Genomic DNA, 24,680 nt, shown 5'->3' on the forward strand with positions numbered 1-24,680 from the left:
AAATTAAAACAAAACAAGCTTGAAAGCAATGACGTCAACGACCAATTAAAAGTTTGACACATCATTTAATACTGGCTTCTTCTTCTTTGTCTGTCACACAGCGCTAGACGCTAACCACGCTAATAAACTTTTTATTGTACAATCATAGTGTAGGCACTTTTTCAACCTCTAATGTGATGTCACTTCCTCTTACGTTATTTTATTATTATTATTTTTTTTATACTTATAAATGAAAATACAGTTACAATTTTTTTTCACAACAAACAAAGAGAAGAAGAGGACACAGTGACATGGCGCTTGGACTAAAACGGTAGCGGTACTCGCAAAAATATAAAAACATGAAATAAAACATGACGTGTTTGTAACATGGCGTCTCCAGCAGGAAACATTTCCTTCCAAACTGCCCAGGTGAGGATTGGAGGCGCGACGCGTCCGACGGCGCGAGTAATGTTGACTTTTACAGCACGGGAACGACAAGCGAACATGTGACCGCACGCGGTGTACGTTTCTAGAAACGGATGAAGAAGTTCGCGGATGCACGATGATGATGATGATGATGAGGACAAAGATCCTAAACCTGTGCTAGACGTGTTTGTCCCTTCCTGGTCCGCTTAGCATGTGGACCTGGTGTCAATTCATGGACGAAAAAGTTCAACATGGCGATCAAGCGTGACGTTGATCTGGCCTCCGGGCTGGAGAGTCAAAATGTAAGCGATGACGTCAAAAGTCAGTCGTCGTCGTCGCCGCGATGGACGCCGTTGTGCTGAGCGAAGGGAGACGAGGTCACGTCTCGAGTCGGCGTGGATGAGCCTTCTCTGTCACAGCCCCTCCCCTCCTGAAACATAACGTCCCCCTCTGTGAGACTTTTCTCCCCCCCGACGTTCGCCGGCGCGGCGCCAAAGAAGCCCCGCCCCCTCAGCCTACCTTGTGCGGCTTGGCTTTGCTTTTCGTTCGCTCCTCGTCTTTGCGGCCCCTCTTCCTCGACGAAGAGCGCTCCCTCGCTTCCCGGCTGCGTTCCCATCGCTTCTTACTCCTAAGATTAAAAAAAAACACTGTTTTGTAAATATGCGACGTTCCTTTCGGTGGTTACTAATATTATGACGCGCCGTTGACCTCTTTGGCGAGGACGAATGTCCTTTCCTGGGAGGACTCCTGGAGCGACCTCCACTCCGCCTCCGGACCCTGGCAGTGATTGTCGTCGTTAATGGGGAATCAAACTACTAGGGGCGTGAATCTTTGGGCACCTAACGATTCGATCCGATTCATGGGTTGACGTTCTGATTCTGAATCGATTCCCTATTCAAGTGGTTTTCAAACTTTTTTCACCAAGTACCACCTCAGAAAACACATGGCTCTCCAAGTACCAACATAATGACCAATATTAAAATACAGTAGCATAGTAGGCCTAAGTATTCATTAAAAACAAGGCAAAGGTTTTATTTAACAAGTATATTTAATATTTTTGGCCACTGTCACATTTAACACAGTTTGAACAGTAACACTGTGTTTGAATATTTAATTAAGTGATTCTTTGGCGTACCACTAGATGGATCCCGCGTACCAGCTTAAGAATCATTGGTCCATTAAACACGATTCTCAATTCAGATTAATTCTCATATATATTATATTATATTATGTATAATTATTATAATGACATTTGTGTTTCAAAACAGGTTACAGGTTAGAAAAGCTCTTTCTAAAAACATATTTTTAAGAATTGGTTCTTATAAAACAATAAAAATAAAAATAAATAAATGTAAAAAATATATATATATATATATATATATATATATACCGTATTTTTCGGACTATAAGTCGCAGTTTTTTTCAGAGTTTGGCCGGGCTCCAGTGCGACTTATATATGTTTTTTTCTTTTTTTTTATGCATTTTCGGCAGGTGCGACTTATACTCCGAAAAATACGGTAGGTACACACACACACACACACACACACACACACACACACACACAGTAAAGGCCAAAAGTTTGGACACACCTTCTCATTTCAATGCGTTTTCTTTATTTTCAAAGACTATTTACCTTGTAGATTGTCACTGAAGGCATCAACACTATGACACCTGTGACGTGAAAACCATTTCAGGTGACTACCTCTTGAAGCCCATCGAGAGAATGCCAAGAGTGTGCGAAAACGTGATCAGAGCAAAGGGTGGCTATTTTTCAAGAAACTAGAATATAAAACATGTTTTCAGTTATTTCACCTTTTTTTGTTAAGTACATAACTCCACATGTGTTCATTCATAGTTTTGATGCCTTCAGTGACAATCTACAAATGTAAATAGTCATGAAAATAAAGAAAACACATTGAATGAGAAGGTGTGTCCACGTTTTTGGCCTGTACTGTATACATATAAAAATATATATATTTAGTTTTCGTCAATCGATTTTTTAAAATTATGACTAGATTTACAATCGGGTATAATAAGAATCGCGATTCGGATGTGAATCGATTTTTTTGTGCACCCCTAAAAAGCAGTTCAAAGGTCGTGTCGTAACCAACCTGGTGCGGCTGTTGCTGCGCCGCCGGCCTCTGGAGCGAGAGCGCCTCCTGTGGCCGCCCCTGGAAGCGTGCAAGTCGTTCCTCGTCCAATTGGGCGGCGGCCTGTTCAGACAGGAAGCGAAAGCATCGCGGTCACAACGGGGGAAGAAGACGAGGACAGGGAAGATGGCGACTGACCTGTGTTTGGAGCGCGAACGTCTCCTGCGCGACCCCGAATGAGACCGTGAACGCCGCGACCTCCCCGAACGACCGGAGTGACCCGAGTAGCGCCTTTCTTTCTCGGCTGCGGACAGAAATGCGACGTCAGCCGAGCGGCGCTGCGTTCCGTGCGGCGTGTGGGCGGAGTCGTACCTGGCTCGATGGCGGCGGCAATGGTGGACTGCGCCTCACGGACCCTCTTCATCACGCTCTCCAGCTCCTTGGCGGCGGCCTGAGGCGTCATCTCTGGAGGCTTCACGATGGCGTTGTTGGAGTGATTGACCCTGGCGGGGGTAAAAAAAACTAATCATCAAAAAGCGCCAAGAGACACGGGTGAGAGCGAGGAGGCACCCACTTGAGGGGGCGGTCTCCGAACATGACTCCGTTGAAGTTCAGCGCCCGGTTGACCGACTCCTGGTCGACAAACTCCACGAAGGCGAAGCGCGTGGGCTGCGTCTCGTCGCCCGCCATCCGCACAAACTTCACCTCGCCAACCTGCTTGAAGAACTCCAGTAGCTGGTCGGCTGTGGTGGTCTGCGGGCGAGGGGGACCGCCGTCAAACTACTTGCCAGCAGGGGGCGACAATGTTGCTCACCTGTGAGTTCAGGTTGCCCACATACACCGTCCTCCTGATCTCGTCCACCTTGGAAGGGTCCACGTTGCCTATAAGTGGGGGCTGTGAAAGCGCCGACGCGGCGGGATCGAGGCCGGCTGTCATGACGCCGACAAGGGGAAGGTTCAGCTGAGGAGCAAACTTCCAAGTTTAGATGGTTGACTTCATTGATGAACACCACGAGCAAAGCAGTACTTCTTGCACTACTAGTGTCTTTATCCATGCTGGAGCAATACACAAGTCTCCAGCTAGGTGGCAGCAGTGCTCAAACTAATCAACAGGCTGTCTGCTCAACCCAGTGGCAGAAGTTCACAGTAGAGATGTCTGATAATGGCTTTTTTGCCGATATCCAATATTCCAATATTGTCCAACTCTTAATTACCGATTCCGATATAAACCGATACCGATATATACAGTCGTGGAATTAACACATTATTATGCCTAATTTTGTTGTGATGCCCCGCTGGATGCATTAAAAACAATGTAACAAGGTTTTCCAAAATAAATCAACCCAAGTTATGGAAAAAAATGCCAACATAGCACTGCCATATTTATTATTGAAGTCACAAAGTGCATTTTTTTTAACATACCTCAAAGCAGCAGCTTGGAATTTAGCATGAGGGGTGTATATTGTAGCGTCCCGGAAGAGTTAGTGCTGCAAGGGTTTTGGGGTATTTGTTCTGTTGTGTTTATGTTGTGTTACGGTGCGGATGTTCTCCCGAAATGTGTTTGTCATTCTTGTTTGGTGTGGGTTCACAGTGTGGCGCATATTTGTAACAGTGTTAAAGTTGTTTATACGGCCACCCTCAGTGTGACCTGTAAGGCTGTTGACCAAGAATGCATGGCATTCAATGGTGTGTGTGAAAAGCCGTAGATATTGTGTCATTAGGCCGGCACGCAAAGGAAGTGCCTTTAAGGTTTATCGGCGCTCTGTACTCCTTCCTACGTCCGTGTACACAGCGGCATTTTAAAAAGTCATACATTTTACTTTTGGACTGCCGATATTATCGGACATCCCTAGTTCACAGGATTGTGATTGCGCAAATTCAACCGAATTACATGCGGCCTCGCATTTTTGTCCAACTTCCGCATCTTGTGGGCCAATAGAATTTGTCTCTGAGTGCCGCTCAAACGTCCATGTCAACTGTATGATCAAAACTTATGTTTGTTTCTTGTGCAGACAAAGACAACGGGTAACAATAACGTGTAACAAATAAAAATTGTCGTCTTCCCGCGTAGTTTCCTGTTCCCGTCTATAGCGCTACTAAGTAGGGGTGTCAAAAGAAATAGATTCTTGAATGAATCGCAAGTATTTGCAACGATTCTTAATCGATTAAAAAAAAAAAATCTAAAATCTATTAAAAAATATACACTGCAGGCCAAAAGCTTGGACACACCGTCTCATTCAATGTATTTATTTTCATGACTATTTACATTGTAGATTGTCACTGGAGGCATCAAAACTGAATGAACACATGTGGAGTTATGTACTTATTAACAAAAAAAGGTGAAATACCTGAAAACATGTTTTATATTCTAGTTTTCTTCCAAAAAGCCACCCTTTGAATTTATTTCATCCATCCATTCTCAAAATAGTCTTATTCATCTCATCATATGAAATATAACTTACTTCACCAAGTATTATTTATTTATTTATTTTTATTGTGATAACTTATGGAGTATATTGTGAATAAATTGAGAACAGGAAGTGAACAAAAGTTTTAGCAACTGTTATGTAAAAGAAAAAGGGTAGGATTAAATAAGCTCTGCTTCTTCCTACTCCTTTTCGAACATGTTGAAAAGAGAAACTGGAATTTGTGACGCATCACGTTGTATGCTTGCATGTTCGAAATAAACTCAAACTCAACTCAACTCTGATTACTTTTTTGCACACTCTTGGCATTCTCTCGATGAGCTTCAAGAGGTAGTCACCTGAAATGGTTTTCACTTCACGGGTGTGCTTGAAGCTCATCGAGAGAATGCCAAGAGTGTGCAAAGCAGTAATCAGAGCAAAGTGTGGCAATTTTGAAGAAACTAGAATATAAAATATGCTTTGAGGTATTTCACCTTTTTTTGTTAAGTACATAACTCCACATGTGTTGATTCATAGTTTTGATGCCTTCAGTGACAATCTACAATGTAAATAGTCATGAAAATAAAGAAAACGCATTGAATGAGGAGATGGTGTGTACAAACGTTTGGCCTGTACTCATATATATATATATATATATATATATATATATATATATATTTTACTGTCCTTTCCAGCCAGGCAAATCATATTGTTAATCTAGATGCCCAGATTTGCCATACAGATAAGTAATACAAAATATTATCAAAGCTGTTTGTCTATTTTATGGAGGAATGTAGTCAATCATAGAAGTGGCACCCAATGTTATTTAAAAAGTATTGATTATGAATCGAGAATCCATTCTGAATCGAAATCGTTACACTTACGAATCTAATTAAATCATGCGGTGCCCAAAGATTCCCAGCCCGACTACTAAGCTTTCTGGGTAATGGAGTGTGTAAAGATTTCGCAACACACCAGCGTCCGCCCTTCCTAGTTTCCATTTATTAATTTAACCTCTGTTTATCCAGGATAAGACAATTAAGAACATATTTCCATTTGCAATGCTGACCTAGCAAAGAGGCAGTATTGACATTTTAGAGATGTTGAAGTGTGATGACAATCTTACATCGTTTCTCGTTAACAAAACTTAGCGCTATCAATCGCTCTTAACAGTTGCCAAGTTTGTGGCATCGTATTTAAAAAGACTTGAGGCTGAAATTGCTGCCAAAGGTGCATCAACTAAGTAGTCAGTATCTTATTTTAATAAACTTGCAAAAAAATATTTAACAACCTTTTCACATTGTCATTATGGGGTATTGTGTGCAGAATCTTGAGGACAAAAATTAATTTATTCCATTTTTGGATAAGGCTTTAATGTGGAAGAAGTAAAGCGCTGTGAATACTTTCCAGATGCACTGTAATTGTGTTGTAATATAAATGAATGTTTCAAATGGACAAACACTTTTCAAGTGTAAAACAAACATGGAGAATGTCTGCAACTTGTGGACGACAGAGCAGACACTGGACAAAAAGGAAGTATTTGGTGGCGTTTCTTTCTGTAGTTGTAATAATTATTGCTATTATTAGTTATAATTTGTTAAAACAGTACAGTCATTTCACAATGAACGATTTTGTGCTTTTACTGCCATCTAGTGTCTACTTTTAAGTCTCTGCGGATGTAACTGGGATCTCACTTTGGTTGCTACTTTTTATTTGACATAGCACTATTATGCCTAATCAATGAGGACTAAACTCAACAAAAAAAGTAAGGCCATATGATTAAAGTTAACATAACCACAGACAGAATCACAAACAAACTAAACAATAATCAAAACGGAATCCGCTGTTAAACGCAGAATATCAGGGAAATTTACATGAATGTGATTTAAATGCTGTCTTTGTGAGAAGATGGAACATTTGTTTGGGAAAACGTGTCCGGGACTGCGAACTATACCCTGAAACAATGAACTAAACAATGTAGAGATGGCCACTTGAAAGAGTGACTTAACTCCAAAGCTAAAGCTAGCAAGAACAATCCATACACCCACAACACATCTCATCCGGGTCTGTCGTTGTGAACGACATCACCGATGTAAGATCAACGTACAAACACGACAGCAGTCGCAACTTGAGAGACACTCTCCCGTTTTTTAACAGCCTCAAGTCAACATGCGGTCTGACAGCGCTAACAAAGTAAAAGGTTTCCGAAAAGTACCTTACACAAGGATAATGTACTTAAAACACTTAATGATACATTTAAGAAATTATGCGTTGACTTAAAATACTAGACAACATTGTCCAAAGCTGTATTTCACTAAAAGAAGTGGTTTCCTAAATGTAATAAAGTCAGGGATAAAAACAAAAGTATGTCGAAGGAAATGGCTCTTAAAAACATCACTTTGTTCTTTCTTTCTTTTAATTTATATTTTAAGATGAGTTTTGGTGGTAAAATAAATATTCATATTTTCAAATGAATGAATAATTGTGCTATTAACCGTGATTTGAATATCAATCAAAAATAATCGTGATTAATATTTTTGCCATATTCGTCCAGCCCTGCTGTGGGGAATAAAACGATGAAAACAACCAACACAGTAATTGTTTTCAAATTCTTGTTGAACTCCTGTGCTTCTTTAGGTTACAATAAACACTTAAAAGATTGATAACACATTCATAAAACTTCATTCATAAAGTTGATTCAATGTTATTGGTAAAAAAAAAAAACAAGCCTCAAGACAATGCTACTTTTGCTGCAAATCTCTGACAAAGCCGTTACAAATTCCGCCACTCAACAAAAAAAGGCCGAAAAATTACAAACCCTAAAACCAGTGAAGTTGGCACGTCGTGTAAATCGTAAATAAAAACAGAATACAATGATATGCAAATCCTTTTCAACCTATATTCAACTGAATAGACTGCAAAGACAAGATATTTAATGTTCCAACTGAGAAACTTTGTTATTTTTTGCAAATATTAGCTCATTTGAAATTTGATGTCAGCAACATGTTTCAAAAAAGCTAACACAAGTGGCACAAAAGACTGAGAAAGTTGAGGAATGCTGATCAAACACTTACGGTACTTGGAACATCCCACAGGTGAACAGGCTAATTGGGAACAGGTAGGTGCCATGATTGGGTATAAAAGTAGATTCCATGAAATGCTCAGTCATTCATAAACAAGGATGGGGCGAGGGTCACCACTTTGTGAACAAATGCGTGAGCAAATTGTCCAACAGTTTAAGATCAACATTTGTCAACGAGCTATTGCAAGGAATTTAGGGATTTCACTATCTATGGTCCGTAATATCATCAAAGGGTTCAGAGAATCTGGAAAAATCACTGCACATAAGCGATGATATTACGGACCTTTGATCCCTCAGGCGGTACTGCCTCAAAAAGTGACATCAGTGTGTAAAGGATATCACCACATGAGCTCAGGAACACTTCAGTAAACCACTGTCAGTTGCTACAGTTCGTCGCTACATCTGTAAGTGCAAATTAAAACTCTACTATGCAAAGCGAAAGCCAGTTATCAACAACACCCAGAAACACATCCGGCTTCGCTGGGCCTGAGCTCATCTAAGATGGACTGATGCAAAGTGGAAAAGTGTTCTGTGATCTGACGAGTCCACATTTCAAATTGTTTTTGGAAACTGTGGACGTCGTGTCCTCCGGAAAAAAGAGGAAAAAAAACATCCAGTTTGTTGTCGGCGTACAGTTCAAAAGTCAGCATCTGTGATGGTATGGGGGTGTATAAGTGGCCACGGTATGGGTAACTTACACATCTGTGAAAGCACCATTAATGTTGAAAGGTACCGTATTTTCCGCACCATTAGCCGCACCTAAAAACCACAAATTTACTCAAAAGCTGACAGTGCGGCTTTTAACCCGGTGCGCTTTATATATGGATAAATATTAAGATTCATTTTCATAAAGTTTCGGTCTCGCAACTTCGGTAAACAGCCGCCATCTTTTTTCCCGGTAGAACAGGAAGCGCTTCTTCTTCTACGCAAGCAACCGCCAAGGTAAGCACCCGCCCCCATAGAACAGGAAGCGCTTCTTCTTCTACTGTAATCAACCACCCGCCCCCGGATGAAGAAGAAGCGCGCGGATTTTCGTTTCATTTCCTTTGTGTGTTTACATCTGTAAAGACCAGACCACAAAATGGCTCCTACTAAGCGACACGCGTATAACGCAGAATTTAAACTTAAGGCAATAAGTCATGCCGAAGAACACGGAAATAGAGCAGCAGCAAGAGAATATAACATAAATGAATCAATGGTGCGTAGGTGGAGGAAGCAAGAAGATGACCTGCGCCAGGTAAAGAAGACAAAACAGAGTTTCCGAGGGAACAAAGCAAGATGGCAACTGTTGGAGGACAAACTCGAACAGTGGGTTGTTGAGCAGAGAGCAGCAAGCAGAAGTGTCAGTACCATCACTATTCGAATGAAGGCAACAACGCTAGCAAGCGAACTTCACCTGGATGATTTTAAAGGTGGTGCTTCTTGGTGTTTCCGGTTCATTAAAAGACGCTTATAGACTACGGTGTCGTCACGGACTACAAAGGCGGACTCGCACAATTTTTCAGGATTTATAGAGATCCCAAATACAGATCAGCAGGTACCAGAAGGTAAGAAAAGTTGTGTTTGCATAATATTGCGAAAACAAAGTGCCAGATAATATGTCTTACCTTATACACACACTTTTCAATTCGGACACCGAAGACGAAGAATTCGAAGGATTTACGAATGAAGAATAACTTCAGAAAGTGAGCGCTATGTTTATTTTGTGTGTTGTGACATTAACGTTTGAGCAACATTATGTTGCTATTGCTCTGCACTATTTTGAATTTTACTATGTTTGTGATTGCACATTTGCGTACATTTTGGGACAGAGTTGTTAGAACGCTGGTTTTTAATATATTATTAAAGTTTGACTGACCTATCTGACTGTTTTTTTGACATTCCCTTTAGCGCAGCGTAGGCGCGGCTTATAGTCCGGGGCGGCTTATAGGTGGACAAAGTTTTGAAATATGCCATTCATTGAAGGTGCGGCTAATAACCCGGGGCGGCTTATAGTGCGGAAAATACGGTACATACAAGTTTTGGCGCAACATACTGTATGTTGCCATCCAAGCACTGTTGTCATGGGCCCCTGCTTATTTCAGCAAGACAATGCCAAGCCACGTGTTACAACAGCGTGGCATCGTAGTAAAAGAGTGCGTGTACTAGACTGGCCTGCCTGTAGTCCAGATCTGTGTCCCATTGATAATGTGTGGCGCCATATGAAGCCTAAAATATCACAACAGAGACCCCGGACTGTTGAACAACTTAAGCTGTACATCAAGCAAGAATGGGAAATAATTCCACCTGAGAAGCTTCAAAAATGTGTCTCCTCAGTTCCCAAACGTTTACTGAGTGTTGTTAAAAGGAAAGGCCATGTAACACAGTGGTGAACATGCCCTTTCCCAACTACTTTGGCACGTGTTGCAGCCATGAAATTCTAAGTTAATTATTATTTGCAAAAAAAAAATTACGTTTATGAGTTTGAACATCAAATATCTTGTCTTTGTAGTGCATTCAATTGAATATGGGTTGAAAAGGATTTGCAAATCATTGTATTCCGTTTATATTTACATCTAACACAATTTCCCGACTCATATGGAAACAGGGTTTGTAATATTAACAGTATTTCAATTCAGGCGGGACAGAAAATGGTAACTAATCACACTCACGTTCTGAAGCGGCGATGGTGTCGGGATGGGGAGCAGCCCCGCGCCAGAGAGGAGGCTGTGCACGGGGGTGGTAGGGGTCAAAAGTGACAAAGCCTTGGCCTCTTCTGGAATCTTCCCTGCAGGGCAGAAGCAAACATAAGCGACTTGTTCTAGAAACTCAGAGAATACAGTCCCCGCCCCCCATCCCCCGCATCACCCCCTCATTGTCTTCTACTACCCCCCCCCCAGCATCCTAGCATCCCACCTGGTTTATCTTAGCACACTGCTAACATGCTAACTGTGTGTTTGCGTTGTGTTCCCTTTAAAAAAATAAATAAAAAAAAAACAATGCAGAGAATGTGAGTCAACACTTAGGGATGCATGGGTCACCTGGACTGGAAACATATTGTGGTCATGAACGCCGCGCGAGCAACGCGTGGGCGCTTTTCCGTGCGGGGGGAGAGGGGGGGTGATGGTTTGGCAACACAAGACAACCCCAATGGCTGCGTCACTAATAGCACACGGGACATCAGATACAGAGAAGAACAAGTTTTAGCACTGGCAACAACAACAACAAAAATAAACAATTCATCTGCTTTCCTGACGCACACGCAGGCTGGGAGGGGGCGGGGCTTGTACCACCAAGCGGCTTTCTTACGAGGGGTGTGAATCTTCGGGCACCTAACGATTCGACCCGGTTCCTGGGGTGACTCGATTCAAACCGATGCTCGCGATGCATTATTTTTGGTATAATATTTATAATTAGGCTTTTAAAAACAGGTTAGAAAAGCTCCTTCTGGCTGCATGGAGATGGCCTAAAATCATTTAAAAAAATGTATTCTTATCAAAAAAAATTCAAAATATTTCAAACTATTTTTTTTTAAACAGATTTTTAAAAATTATGATTCCATTTAGAATAATAACTGGGATTCAATTATTTGTGCACCACTATTTTTACTAGCGTTTAAAAAAAAAAAAAAAAAAAAAAAAATCTCCCACAAATCCATGCATTTGTTGTTCTCAGAACAGTTGGACATTAAAAGTGATCGAGCTTATCTTAGTAAAGATACGTTTACATAATCTACTTAACAAGGAAGGCTGTGCTTGGTGATACAGGCCTCGTGCGAGGGCGACTACAACCCCCGTGTACCTTTAAGTACATATGACTGCAAATACTGTGTGGTAAAAAAAAGAGCAGCTAAGTGGACTTGAGAACAGGTGAGAGTTGAAGCATTTTGTATAAAGATGTTCAGTCCATGAGAGGACCGGGTCTCACTTGGAGAGCGACTAGCCTCTCACTATGGCAACGGTCATAGGAGACAAGAGAGTCAAGTGTTAGTCATCCTCCTAGCATCCCGGCGGCATGCCGACTCAACCACATACAAGCTGCAGCGGGAGAGAGAGAGAGGGGGGCATGGGGTTTGGACAATAATCAAAAAACAAAACCAAATGGGAAAATAACAAATATAAAAAATCACAAGGCTAGAGAGAACCACCTTTTCTGGATAGAGACAGCAGAGAGTGGACAACATGGGAAAGTATGAAAGGAAACAAAATGGAGATATCAAAATAAAAAATCAAAAAATCAAACAAAAATAAAAAGAGACAAGGTGTCCATCTTGGAAGGCTCAGCGGGCTATTCTCCGGGTCACATCCCCCCCGTGAAGGCTGCGTTGGGCCCCATCGGGGATTTGTGGCTTGGAAAACAATGCCTGACTCAGGCTAGTGTAGTGTAACGGCTGGCCCGCTCTAGTCATCTGATATGCACACATAATCACACAGAAAAAACATACAAAACCAAATTAATAAACTCCATCCAGCACCAAGTCACGTCAACTTCATGTGTTGCCGAAAGGGGGGGCGGAGTGGGGGTGGGGGAGGGTGGGGGAGGGTGCAAAAGGAGAATGAGAGGAGGCGGGGGAAAGAGAGGGGGTGGGGGTGGGGACTATGTTAGCTGTGTTGCCATGGACGCGACAAACAGGTGATGGTTACTCCCCCGCAAATAACCCAGTGAGCTAATCTGAAGATCAATATCAAATACATCATAATATCAAAAATTAAATATCAGTAATCAACTCCTTCACTAATTGTGTGTGAATGCTGAAAGGTGACCAGGTGTGTCAAACTCGTGTTCTCTGAGGGCCACGCCGCAGTTTTGGCAAGCAGTGAATCATTTATAAATATAAAAGGCACAAGGATTCCCCTCATGATATTATTACATAATGCCTATGCATTTGAATATTATATACCGTAAATTCTGGACTATAAGCCGTCACTTTTTTTCCTACGCTTTGCACCCTGCGGCTTATTAAACTGTGTGGCTAATTTATAAAAAATTTATTCGCTGACTCTAATGTAAATAGTTTAAAAACCAAAACAAGCAAACGCACTGAATAGCTACATTTTTGTTTGTGCTATGGTGCCATCTTTTTCGGTGAGTTTGCTCACTGCAGGTGCTGCAATGGCTGCACTGCCCTTCCTGTTTAGACTGAGCTATGAGGAAGTACAGTTGCCGTTCTGTCTTGTGGCAGTCCACTGCGTTTCTACTAGTATGGAGTCTTTTTTTTTAGCACTCCAAGCCACATTTATAAGTTTTTACAATATAACTAAAACCATATTGATTTACTAAATCGCCCCACGTGTGATGTCTGTAGGAGTGTTTTCGTGCATATTTGTACGTGCTCGTCACAATGGAGATACTGAGTCTGTTTAGTTGATTGGAGACCTAGTGGGTTCATGACAATGTGTGAATTGTGTGAATTATATTTATATAGCGCTTTTCTCTAGTGACTCAAAGCGCTTTACATAGCGAAACCCAATGTCTAAGTTACATTTAAACCAGTGTGGGTGGCACTGGGAGCAGGTGGGTAAAGTGTCTTGCCCAAGGACACAACGGCAGTGACTAGGATGGCAGAAGCGGGGATCGAACCTGGAACCCTCAAGTTGCTGGCAGGGCCACTCTACCAACTGAGCTATGCCGCCCAATGACTTATGTTGTTTGATAAGCCGTTTGGAAACATTTAGGGTACGTAAATAAACATTTACAAAATATTTATGTGTAAATAACTCATTTCACAATGTATCCATCTGCGACTTATAGCGAAGCTAATATATGGAAAAATATTTATTTATTTTAAAATTGTGCGCTCTACAGTCCGGTGAATATGGTAATTTTTACGGCCACTGTAAAGATGAATATGTAAATTTGACTGTAAATACCTGAATTGTAATGTAAAATTCACGGTGGGTTGTACAGTGTATTATTGAAATGGAAAAACAGTACCAGTTTTTTTTTTTACAGTAAAATTCTGGCGACTGCACTGCCAGGTTTTTTTTTACCTTAAATTTAAGGTTGCTTTTGCAGTGTACTATTGTAAATGGAAAAACAGTACCAATTTTTTACGGAACAATTATTGTGACTAAGCTGCCAGGTTTTTTTTACTGTAAAATCTATGGTTGCTTTTTTAGTGTTTGACTGTAAATAGAAAAACAGTACATTACAATTCTGGCAACTTAGTCATACTTGCCAACCCTCCCGAATTTTCCGGGAGACTCCCAAAATTCAGCGCCTCTCCCGAAAACCTCCCGGGACAAATATTCTCTCGAAAATCTCCCGATTTTCAGCCGGAGCTGGAGGCCACGCCCCCTCCAGCTCCATGCGACCTGAGTGAGGACAGCCTTTTTTTCATGACGGGAGGACAACAGGGTGACAAGAACTAAATCATTCAGACTAGAGATAAATTGTATTATTATGTTTATCTTACCTAAAAATAAATATATATATTAATGTATTTATTTTTTAAATACATTTTTACTATATTTTGCTAAAAACATCAAAATTAATTATATTTTTATTTTTATTTTTTCTGACTCCTTATTCAGCCATAGAATTATACATTAAAATAAACATATTTGAAATAATTAATTTTAAATGATCATAATAATTCATTTAAAATGACCATATTTAATTATTAAAATAATTGCTTGTTTATCAACAACTTTAACATTTTATTCATTACATTTTGAAGCTCTCAGAAGTCAAGTTATGTTATATTCCTTAATATTTATTTATGCAAGTTTGAAGTATCAATTATCTAAACACAGTTTTGTTTGCATATTTTCAGGATGTAGATATAGATATAGATATATATATATGTATATATATATATATATATGAAATACTTGACTTGGCGAATTCTAGCTGTCAATATACTCCTCCCCTCTTAACCACGCCCCGCCCCCAATGACAACATTTTGGTGACTGAGCCAACAGTTTTTTTTGTTTTTTTTACATAAAATTTACAGTTGTTTTCACAGTATTTTACTGTAAATAGAATAACAGTAAATTACAATTCTGTCAACTTAGTTGACATTTATTTGTACTGTAAAATGTACGGTTGTTGTTTTTGCGATTTATTACTGTGAATGAAAAAACAATACTACAGTTTTTTTTAATGATAACATTTTGGTGACTGGGCCAACAGGTTTTTTTTTTTTTTTTTTTTATACATACAATTTACGGTTGTATTCACTGTGTTTTACTGGAAATAGAATAACAGTACATTATAATGGCCTAGTGGTTAGAGTGTCCGCCCTGAGATCGGTAGGTTGTGAGTTCAAACCCCGGCCGAGTCATACCAAAGACTATAAAAATGGGACCCATTACCTCCCTGCTTGGCACTCAGCATCAAGGGTTGGGATTGGGGGTTAAATCACCAAAAATTATTTCCGGGCGCAGCCACCCCTGCTGCCCACTGCTCCCCTCACCTCCCAGGGGGTGAACAAGGGGATGGGTCAAATGCAGAGGACAAATTTCACCACATCTAGTGTGTGTGTGTACTTTAACTTAAAATGTACGGTTGTTGTCTTTGCGGTCTATTACTGTGAATGAAAAAATAATTGGTGACTGAGCGACCAGTTTTTTGTTTTTTTTAACATAAAATTTACAGTTGTTTTCACGGTATTTTACTGTAAATAGAATAACCGTACACTTGTTTACGGTAAACTTCTGCTGACCCAACTACCCTTTTTTTTTTTACCGTAAAAGTTACAGTTGCTGTTTTTACTGTGTATTACCATGAATGAAAAAAAAAAGAGTACAGTAAAAACCTGGTGACTGAGCAACCAGTTTTTACTGTAAAATCTATTGTCATACTTACAGTGTACAATTTGATAGATAACTTGCTTTGAAAACAATAGTCTATCATATAATAACTAGAGATGTCCGATAATGGCTTTTTTGCCGATATCCGATATTGTCCAACTCTTAATTACCGATTCCGATATCAACCGATACCGATATATACAGTCGTGGAATTAACACATTATTATGCCTAATTTTGTTGTGATGCCCCGCTGGATGCATTAAACAATGTAACAAGGTTTTCCAAAATAAGGGAACAACTTCAACTCAAGTTATGGAAAACAGTGCCAACATGACAATGCCATATTTATTATTGAAGTCACAAAGTGCATTATTTTTTTTAACATGCCTCAAAACAGCAGCTTGGAATTTGGGACATGCTCTCCCTGAGATAATCCTGATACCCACTACAACTATGGGAAATACTATACTTTGACTTTCACAAAGTGCATTTTTAAACATGCCTCAAAACAACAACTACAAAAACAATGAAGGCACACAGCTTCAATCCAGAGTATACTAGAGTAATAAAGTAAACAATAACACAGTCCTCATTTAGTGCAAGACTGCCTGGCATACTGTATTGCAGGAAATTATAAACTGGGCTCACATCCACATCCATCTTCCGCTTGTATTCACCGTGTATCTTCTTATGGTTCTTGAAGAGGTGGGAGATCTAATTGCTTGTATTAAAGGAAGACGTCTTGGTTCCTCCTCGCATAACCAACTTTTTGCAGTCATTGCAAATTGCCAGTTTTTTATCCGTCAGAGACACTTTAAAATAATCCCAAACCATAGACATGGTGTCGTTAGTCAGTCACCGAGCAAGCTCGCTTGTTAGCCACGGCTACAGCACCGGCAACAACACACCCTTGTAGTTGTTATGCTCCGCTCGCGGCGGTTTGATGAGGTCATCAAGCGTCGCCAGTAAACCTCTCATGCTGCAGTCGTCAACTCCTGTGTTGTGTGTAGGAGAGGGGAGAGGCTGCTTACTGGGAGACGCAACTGCTCTGTACTGCTCCCTACGTCCGTGTTTTACCAGATATGTACCGCTCCGTACAGCGGAGTTTTAAAAAGTAATTCATTTTACTTTTTGAAACCGATACCGATCATTTCCGATATTACATTTTAAGCATTTATCGGCCGATACTATAGACAGGCCGATATTATCGGACATCTCTCATAATAAAGTATTTATTTTTATTCCCAAAAAAACTATTTGAGATGTATGATAAAACATTTGTTGCATTATTGGATAATATTATGCAAAAATATGCAACTGCATGCAAGGCATGAGTTTTATCAGTCAAAATGGAAAAAAAAACGTATACATTTAGGAAAACAATATAAAGTACCGTATTTTTCGGACTATAAGTCGCAGCTTTTTTCATAGTTTGGCCGGGGGTGCGACTTATACTCAGGAGCGACTTATGTGTGAAATTATTGACACATTACCGTAAAATATTAAACAATATTATTTAGCTCATTCACATAATAGACTAGACGTATAAGATTTCATGGGATTTAGCGATTAGGAGTGACAGATTGTTTGGTAAACATATAGCATGTTCTATATGTTATAGTTATTTGAATGACTCTTACCATAATATGTTACGTTAACATACCAGGCACATTCTCAGTTGTTTATTTATGCGTCATATAACGTACACTTATTCAGCCTGTTGTTCACTATTCTTTATTTACTTTAAATTGCCTTTCAAATGTCTATTCTTGGTGTTGGGTTTTATCAAATAAATGTCCCCCAAAAATGCAACTTATACTCCAGTGCGACTTACCGTATTTTCCGCACTATTAGCCGCACCTAAAAACCACAAATTTTCTCAAAAGCTGACAGTGCGCCTTTTAACCCGGTGCGCTTTATATATGGATAAATATTAAGATTCATTTTCATAAAGTTTCGATCTCGCAACTTCGGTAAACAGCCGCCATCTTTTTTCCCGGTAGAACAGGAAGCGCTTCTTCTTCTACGCAAGCAACCGCCAAGGTAAGCACCCGCCCCCATAGAACAGGAAGCGCTTCTTCTTCTACTGTAAGCAACCACCCGCTCGCGTAGAAGAAGAAAAAGCGCGCGGATATCACCGTACGTTTCATTTCCTTTGTGTGTTTACATCTGTAAAGACCACAAAATGGCTCCTACTAAGCGTCAGGGATCCGGTTCATGAAAAGACGCAATCTCTCCATCCACACACGGATTACTATTTCACAGCAACTGATATTCCTGTGAAACGCACCGTGGATACAACGGGAGCACGTACGGTGAATATTCGCACCACAGGGAATGAGAAGTCATCCTTCACTGTGGTTCTAGCTTGCCATGCTAATGAAACTTCCACCCATGGTGATATTCAAAAGGAAGACCTTGCCAAAAGAGACATTTCCAGCCGGCGTCATCATAAAAAGCTAACTCGAAGGGATGGATGAAGAAAAGATGAGCGAGTGGTTAAGGTACCGTATTTTCCGCACTATAAGGCGCACCGGATTATTAGCCGCACCTTCAATGAATTACATATTTCATAACTTTGTCCACCAATAAGCCGCCCCGGATTATAAGCCGCGCCTACGCTGCGCTAAAGGGAATGTCAAAAAAACAGTCAGATAGTTCAGTCAAACTTTAATAATATATTGAAAACCAGCGTTCTAACAACTCTGTCCCAAAATGTACGCAAATGTGCAATCACAAACATAGTAAAATTCAAAATGGTGTAGAGCAATAGCAACATAATGTTGCTCGAACGTTAATGTCACAACACACAAAATAAACATAGCGCTCACCTTCTGAAGTTATTCTTCATTCGTAAATCCTTCGAATTCTTCGTCTTCGGTGTCCGAATTGAAAAGTTGCGCAAGCGTGGGATCCAAAATGGCCGGTTCCGTCTCGTCGAAGTCATCGGAGTCAGTGTCGCTGTTGTTGTCCAGTAGTTCTGTGAATCCTGCCTTCCGGAAAGCTCGGACCACAGTTGTGACCGAAATATCTGCCCAGGCATTTACGATCCACTGGCAAATGTTGGCGTATGTCGTCCGGCGCTGTCTGCCCGTCTTAGTGAAGGTGTGTTCGCCTTCGGAGCTGTGTGAAAAAAGCCACCCGGCCTCTTCGCGTAAACTTCCCTTAACCACTCGCTCATCTTTTCTTCATCCATCCATCCCTTCGAGTTAGCTTTTATGATGACGCCGGCTGGAAAGGTCTCTTTTGGCAAGGTCTTCCTTTTGAATATCACCATGGGTGGAAGTTAGCATGGCAAGCTAGAACCACAGTGAAGGATGACTTCTCATTCCCTGTGGTGCGAATATTCACCGTACGTGCTCCCGTTCCACAGTGCGGTTCACAGGAATATCAGTTGCTGTGAAATACGGTAGTAATCCGTGTGCGGATGGAGAGATTGCGTCTTTTTATGAACCGGATCCTTTTCGCTTAATAGGAGCCATTTTGTGGTCTTTACAGATGTAAACAGGAAATGAAACGTACGGTGATATCCGCGCGTTTTTTCTTCTTCTTCCGGGGGCGGGCGGTAGCTTACAGTAGAAGAAGAAGCGCTTCCTGTTCTATGGGGGCGGGTGCTTACCTTGGCGGTTGCTTGCGTAGAAGAAGAAGCGCTTCCTGTTCTACCGGGAAAAAAGATGGCGGCTGTTTACCGAAGTTGCGAGATCGAAACTTTATGAAAATGAATCGTAATAAAGCGCACCGGGTTATAAGGCGCACTGTTAGCTTTTGAGAAAATTTGTGGTTTTTAGGTGCGCCTTATAGTGCGGAAAATACGGTAAGTTTAAGTTTACGCGAAGAGGCCGGGTGGCTTTTTTCACGCAGCTCTGTCCATGTTGATATACGTATGTTTGTGATTGCACATTTGCGTACATTTTGGGAGTGAACAGAGTTGTTAGAACGCTGGTTTTTAATATATTATTAAAGTTTGACTGACCTATCTGACTGTTTTTTTGACATTCCTTTAGCGCAGTTAGATGCGGCTTACAACACCGGGCGGCTTATAGGTGGACAAAGTTTTGAAATATGCCGTTCATTGAAGGCGCGGCTTTTAACCCAGGGCGCCTTATGGTGCGGAAAATACGGTATATATGTTTTTTTCCTTCTTTATTATGCATTTTCGGCCGGTGCGACTTATACTCCGAAAAATACGGTACGTTATTGACGCAATTTTATTTTTGCAGGCCATGTAAAATGTGGCGGGCCAGAGTGGACTCTGGGCCTTGAGTTTGACACCTGTAAATGGTAGCGATTCCCCCTGTTTGCAGCATTGGGAGAACATCTGAGCAATCTGATTGGGTATCTGCGTGACCTCATTCGTGTAGTTGCTTTTGGCTGATTGCAGCGTAAATCTAGTGGGAATGTTGGGACTCTCTCAGCATCCACACAATAACATTCACCATTCATTTTAGCACTGTTGTGTACTTCCAAAACCACCCAGTGACAGGCTAACACTAGCTAGCATTAGCTAACGTTGCTAGCTGGCTACGTGCGATTAGACGTCACCAATGACGCACGAGGTCCTTTTTTTGTGTGCCCCAGTCTTCATTAAAGTAGTACAAATCAACCAGAAGAGCAAACAGCCGAATAGAAGGGAAGGACTTTTTTTTTTTTTAAAGACTAGAGAGACATTTTATGGGAGTTATTGGCGCTAACGTTAGCTTGCACTCACCTTCTGCACATGGCACCACTATGAGAGCTCGGTCGATAAAAACAGTGTTGGTAAGATGCTGCGCCACACCAACACTGGAAGGTTGTCGATACTTTATGTAACACACTTTGGACGAGAAGGACAGAGATGTGTTGCTGTAAAGAGAAAAGCAGACAAAAGAGCTCGTTAAAAGAGCACGACACCCGAGACGTCGTTGTGTCGGTTTATGCGAGGACCAAGCACAGGCCGCACATCCGCGGTGTTTCCTGCCCGGCCAGGCCCGGAAACTTTGCGCTTACTCGGGCGGGTAGAGCCGCAGCTCCTCGATATCCCCCAGGAAGCCGAAGAGCGCGCGCAACTGCTCGCTGCTCACAGCCGATGAAAGATTGGTCACCTGGACGACGGCAGTCCCGGGAATACCGCTCATCGTGCAAAACAATCCTATTTTACTATATTTGACCGAATAAATATTCCTCCTTCCCTTTTTACGTCCAGGAGCGCTTGGCTGGTTTCTTCTAACTTTAAAAAAATGGAGTTTCACGAATGCTGATGCGCATTACCGCCCCCTGGCGGCGAAGAGCGGCACACGTAATAAGAGCATCGTAGCATACAAACTAGAGATGCGCGGTTTGCGGACACAACCGCGGAGTCCGCGGATTATCCGCGGATCGGGCGGATGAAATTTAAAAAAATAAGATTTTATCCGCTCGCGGGTCGGGTCGGGCGGATTAATTAGATTTTTTTTTTTTTTTTTTTTTTTTTTGCGGGTGGCAGTTAAACCAATTGGGAAATATATATACATAGTTAAATGTTGTTACCCACATACGAAAAACGAGCAGGCACCTGCAGCATATGCCACAACAGAAGAAAAAAAAAAGAAAAAGAGATGGACACTTTTACGGAGCGGAGGGACGCCTCGCCGGGGTCCGGGACCGAGGCTCCTTCCCCCGAGAGGGCCCCACCGGGAGCCGTAGCTGAGGCGATCCGCGAGAAGGGCCCGACGCACGTCCAGGGTCACTACCGCGCCCACCGCACCGACACCCCGCCTCGTCCGCTTTCGCCGCGGCCGGCGTCACGCGCAGCAGGTAAGCAGCTTACCTGCCCGCCACCCCCGTGGCCGGGGGCTCGTAACATGGGTCACTCCGCGCGCTCCGCCCGCGCAGCTTACCTGCTTGCTCGCAAAATGATTATTAGCATTCAGACAGGTTAAAATGTTGCTAAAACCATCACTTTTCTATCAGTCACAGTGACTTTTCAAAACAAAAATATTACAGCAAAAATCATATGGGTTGATTGACATGTTTATTCTGTAAGCTAACTTCAATAGTTTGAAATTATTTTGACAGTTAATGCCAGTTATCCTGTCAACCTTTCACAAGACTTCAATTTGTTAATTGAAAGTATAAATAGTATAAACACTTTTAACAGTATGTCGTGCTGTGAAATACAGCCGACAGGATGGCGCACCAAACACAAAGCAAGGCCATGCTGCAGGAGAACAATTAAGGACTTCTTTCATTTAAGGTTTGTGATAAACCATCAAACTCATTCGTTAAAAAGGACTCTATAGTAATATAAAGCGAATTTTTCTGGACATTATCATGCAAGAAAAGTTTATTTTTGGGATCGCGATCACCGCGTAATGATTTTTAAAGGTTGCATTACATTATTAACTGTCCCATGTGATCAGCCAGTGCGATTGGAAGTCCATGCTCAATTATTGCCTCCGTAAATAAAACTTCGGCATTTATCACATCCAAAGAATCTGTTTGGGCGACGAAAAACGTTGAAAGTTTTCCACTTGTATCGCTAGCAACGGCATTAGACTTGTGTTTTTTTGTCCCAACGTGGTCTTTTACATCACTAATTCCTCCGTGTCCGATCGAAAAATCTTGTCTGCACAAGGTGCAATTCGCGTAGTTTTCACCCTTTTTTTTTTATTTTTATTAATATTAGATATATAACAACGGGCGGATGGCGGGCGGATGCAGTTCTGATCAAACGTTACATCGGGTGGATGGCGGATGGTTGACGACTTTCTGCCGCGGTTGCGGATGAAATAAATTGCCTATCCGCGCATCTCTAATACAAACATACAACACTTGTTCATTGTGAAAGAGCATTAGTTTATTTTCCACAGGTTGTGCCAGAAACACTATGTACAAAATCTGGAATGTGGCATGAATGCATGTCGACGTCACTGTGACCATTTCAGGTACAATAGAAACATACAAGCGATTCATGAAAACTGGTGCCTCTCTGCAGTGGAACTTATTGCTGGTTGTACATCTGAAACTTGATAATCTCGTCGTTCATTTTCTGTTTCTGCGTATTTACATTTTGATTAGTACGGTCTAAAACAAGCCTTCAAAAATAAATAAGACGTCATGGATGAAGAAACCCACAAATGATCTCCCAAGATTGTCAACAAAGACAGACTGTAATTAACATGTATAGAAATCAGAATCACCAACAAGGAAACAAAATAACATTTTGAAAACTGCACATTAAATCACCATTTGCCAGAAAAAAGTATCCATGCTGATCTTGTATGAAACGTGACTGTTAATTAACAGAATTATGCCCAACTTGGTCTGCATGAATGTGCTCATTAATGTCCTGCTGGAAGGGAATGACGGACTCACTTCATGCAGCTGACAGGTGAATAAAATCATTTTGACTTTGAACACCTACGTTATAAAGGGTGACAAACATTTACACCACGCAGACTTTTCTTCACACTATCCTATACATATACATATATATATTTCATGTGCTATTTCATTACAAAACCTTTTGATATAAAAGAAACAAAATCATGTAAAATCATCAGGTGTTTCTAAAAGGGTTTAAAAACAATCCAATGTGATTTTTTTGTTATTGCTTCGAAGCCTGGAAGCTGCAAACGGACTATTGCTTGGTGGTGCTGGGTTCAAAGGTCATCCCCAGGTCAATATGGCACTTGCTGCTCCCACACAGAAAGAACTCAAATTCACATGAATGGACATAAAAAGAAAGGCAAAGTGTGGTGGTGTCCCAAAGGTAAAGTATGAATCCACATGGTGGCCGCCTTAAATCAAAACAAAACCATGAAATGGTGACCTGTTCTTACTAATCCTCTCCATCCCTAATGTGCACACTTGCTTTGGTCGTGTAGAAGAGCGGCCACGCTGTAAAAAATTAAAACGTCTCTAGCACATTAAGGCCGAGCAGCTCTCCTACTTTCTTCTTGTTTCTACTTTGAACTCTCCTGGTCCGAGAAACCGATTCTTCCGAGGTATGACGGGAACGTGGCCGGCTGGACAGGACGCGGGGTGTCTGCAGGTTCTCAAACATCGCCTTCATCCACATCCACCCGCGCTCCACCAGCACAGGACACAGTCCACCTTGAACTGCAGACATTTCACATCAAAAGTTGGAAAAAAAAGGGCAAAGTGGATGAGTGAAAGGGGGGGGGGGGGCGGGGGAGCCCTGCCCCCCTAGTGGTCATGGTGACAAGTGGTAGAACATGGAATTCTCTGCACGAAGGGAGCTCAGTTTGTATAAAAATAGAAACCACAGTGACGGCCCCGTTGGCTGATGTTGGCCGTGTCGACCCGCTTACATTCGAGTGGCGTTCTCCCGTTTCAGCTACCACAAATAGTCCCAACAGGTGCCCATGGATCTAGAAAAATAACATCTCCTGTTCCCAGTCCCGTCTACGCTTGCACGTCTCTCGCGATTGTCAGATCCACAGTGTTGGCAAAGGTCTTGAGGAGGGAAACAGCGTTCCCGTGGTCGATATTCACAAAGCTGTATCCATTCGCCTGTGAAGACAGGAGATGTTGTTTGAAACACACAAAAAAGTGCCTTATTGGTATGCCTGGGCCGATGACACATTTTTACAGGGCGATATACTGTCCCACAAATTATTGCCGATACACGATTATATTGTCAGCATTATTTTGAAACCAAATTAAACAATAAGGTAATTTAAATATAAAATAGTAATGCAAGTAAGGACCACTTCAAACTTTTATTTCTCTTTACTTTAGTGTTTTGTACCTTTGTAACTGAAAGGTCAATGACTTAATTAATCCTAAAACGATAAACAAACAATACAAATCAAATCAACTATGAGTATATTTGTTTTGTTGTATTTGTGTTGCCATCACTTCCCAACAAATTAGGCATACTTGCTCGTTCGTCCGTGTTGATGGGCTAATCTTTTTCATTTGGTCTAAAGCCAAAAATATTCTTACAAAAGGAAATTTGGCTTTGAAATAAAGTTTTTTTC

The 24,680-nt window shown here is 41.4% G+C and overlaps 2 protein-coding genes across 3 annotated transcripts in view; both read right to left on the reverse strand.

Moving 5' to 3' along the window:
* Positions 1-45: 45 nt before the first annotated feature.
* Positions 46-20,951, reverse strand: srek1 (splicing regulatory glutamine/lysine-rich protein 1). The gene is made up of 11 exons (XM_061931613.2): positions 20,704-20,951; positions 20,426-20,559; positions 10,634-10,749; positions 3,310-3,456; positions 3,070-3,248; positions 2,868-2,998; positions 2,694-2,799; positions 2,517-2,618; positions 1,114-1,182; positions 925-1,033; positions 46-835 (listed from the first exon to the last, which is right to left on the reverse strand). Exons 1-11 carry the CDS (start codon positions 20,829-20,831, stop codon positions 728-730), a joined length of 1,329 nt encoding a protein of 442 aa, XP_061787597.1. The 5' UTR covers positions 20,832-20,951; the 3' UTR covers positions 46-727.
* A 1,555-nt stretch (positions 20,952-22,506) lies between these two features.
* The window catches only part of erbin (erbb2 interacting protein), a 108,272-nt gene continuing 106,098 nt past the window's right edge, over positions 22,507-24,680 (reverse strand). For both annotated transcript variants that reach the window (XM_061931974.1, XM_061931973.1), the window contains one exon: positions 22,507-24,210. In XM_061931974.1, coding sequence (XP_061787958.1) covers positions 24,103-24,210 — 108 coding nt within the window. In that variant the 3' untranslated portion in view covers positions 22,507-24,102. The remainder of the gene's footprint in view (positions 24,211-24,680) is intronic.

The sequence above is a fragment of the Nerophis lumbriciformis genome, linkage group LG39, assembly GCF_033978685.3.
Source record: "Nerophis lumbriciformis linkage group LG39, RoL_Nlum_v2.1, whole genome shotgun sequence".
In the NCBI taxonomy this organism is placed as follows: Eukaryota; Metazoa; Chordata; class Actinopteri; order Syngnathiformes; family Syngnathidae; genus Nerophis; species Nerophis lumbriciformis.

Excerpts from the sequence above, each read along its gene's own strand:
- srek1 (XM_061931613.2), bottom strand. The coding sequence starts at position 20,831 with ATGAGCGGTATTCCCGGGACTGCCGTCGTCCAGGTGACCAATCTTTCA. Across the intron at positions 10,750-20,425 it reads AGTGGTGCCATGTGCAGAAG|GGAAGATTCCAGAAGAGGCC; the intron begins GTGAGTGCAAGC and ends TCTGCCCTGCAG. Across the intron at positions 3,249-3,309 it reads TGGGCAACCTGAACTCACAG|ACCACCACAGCCGACCAGCT; the intron begins GTGAGCAACATT and ends CCTCGCCCGCAG.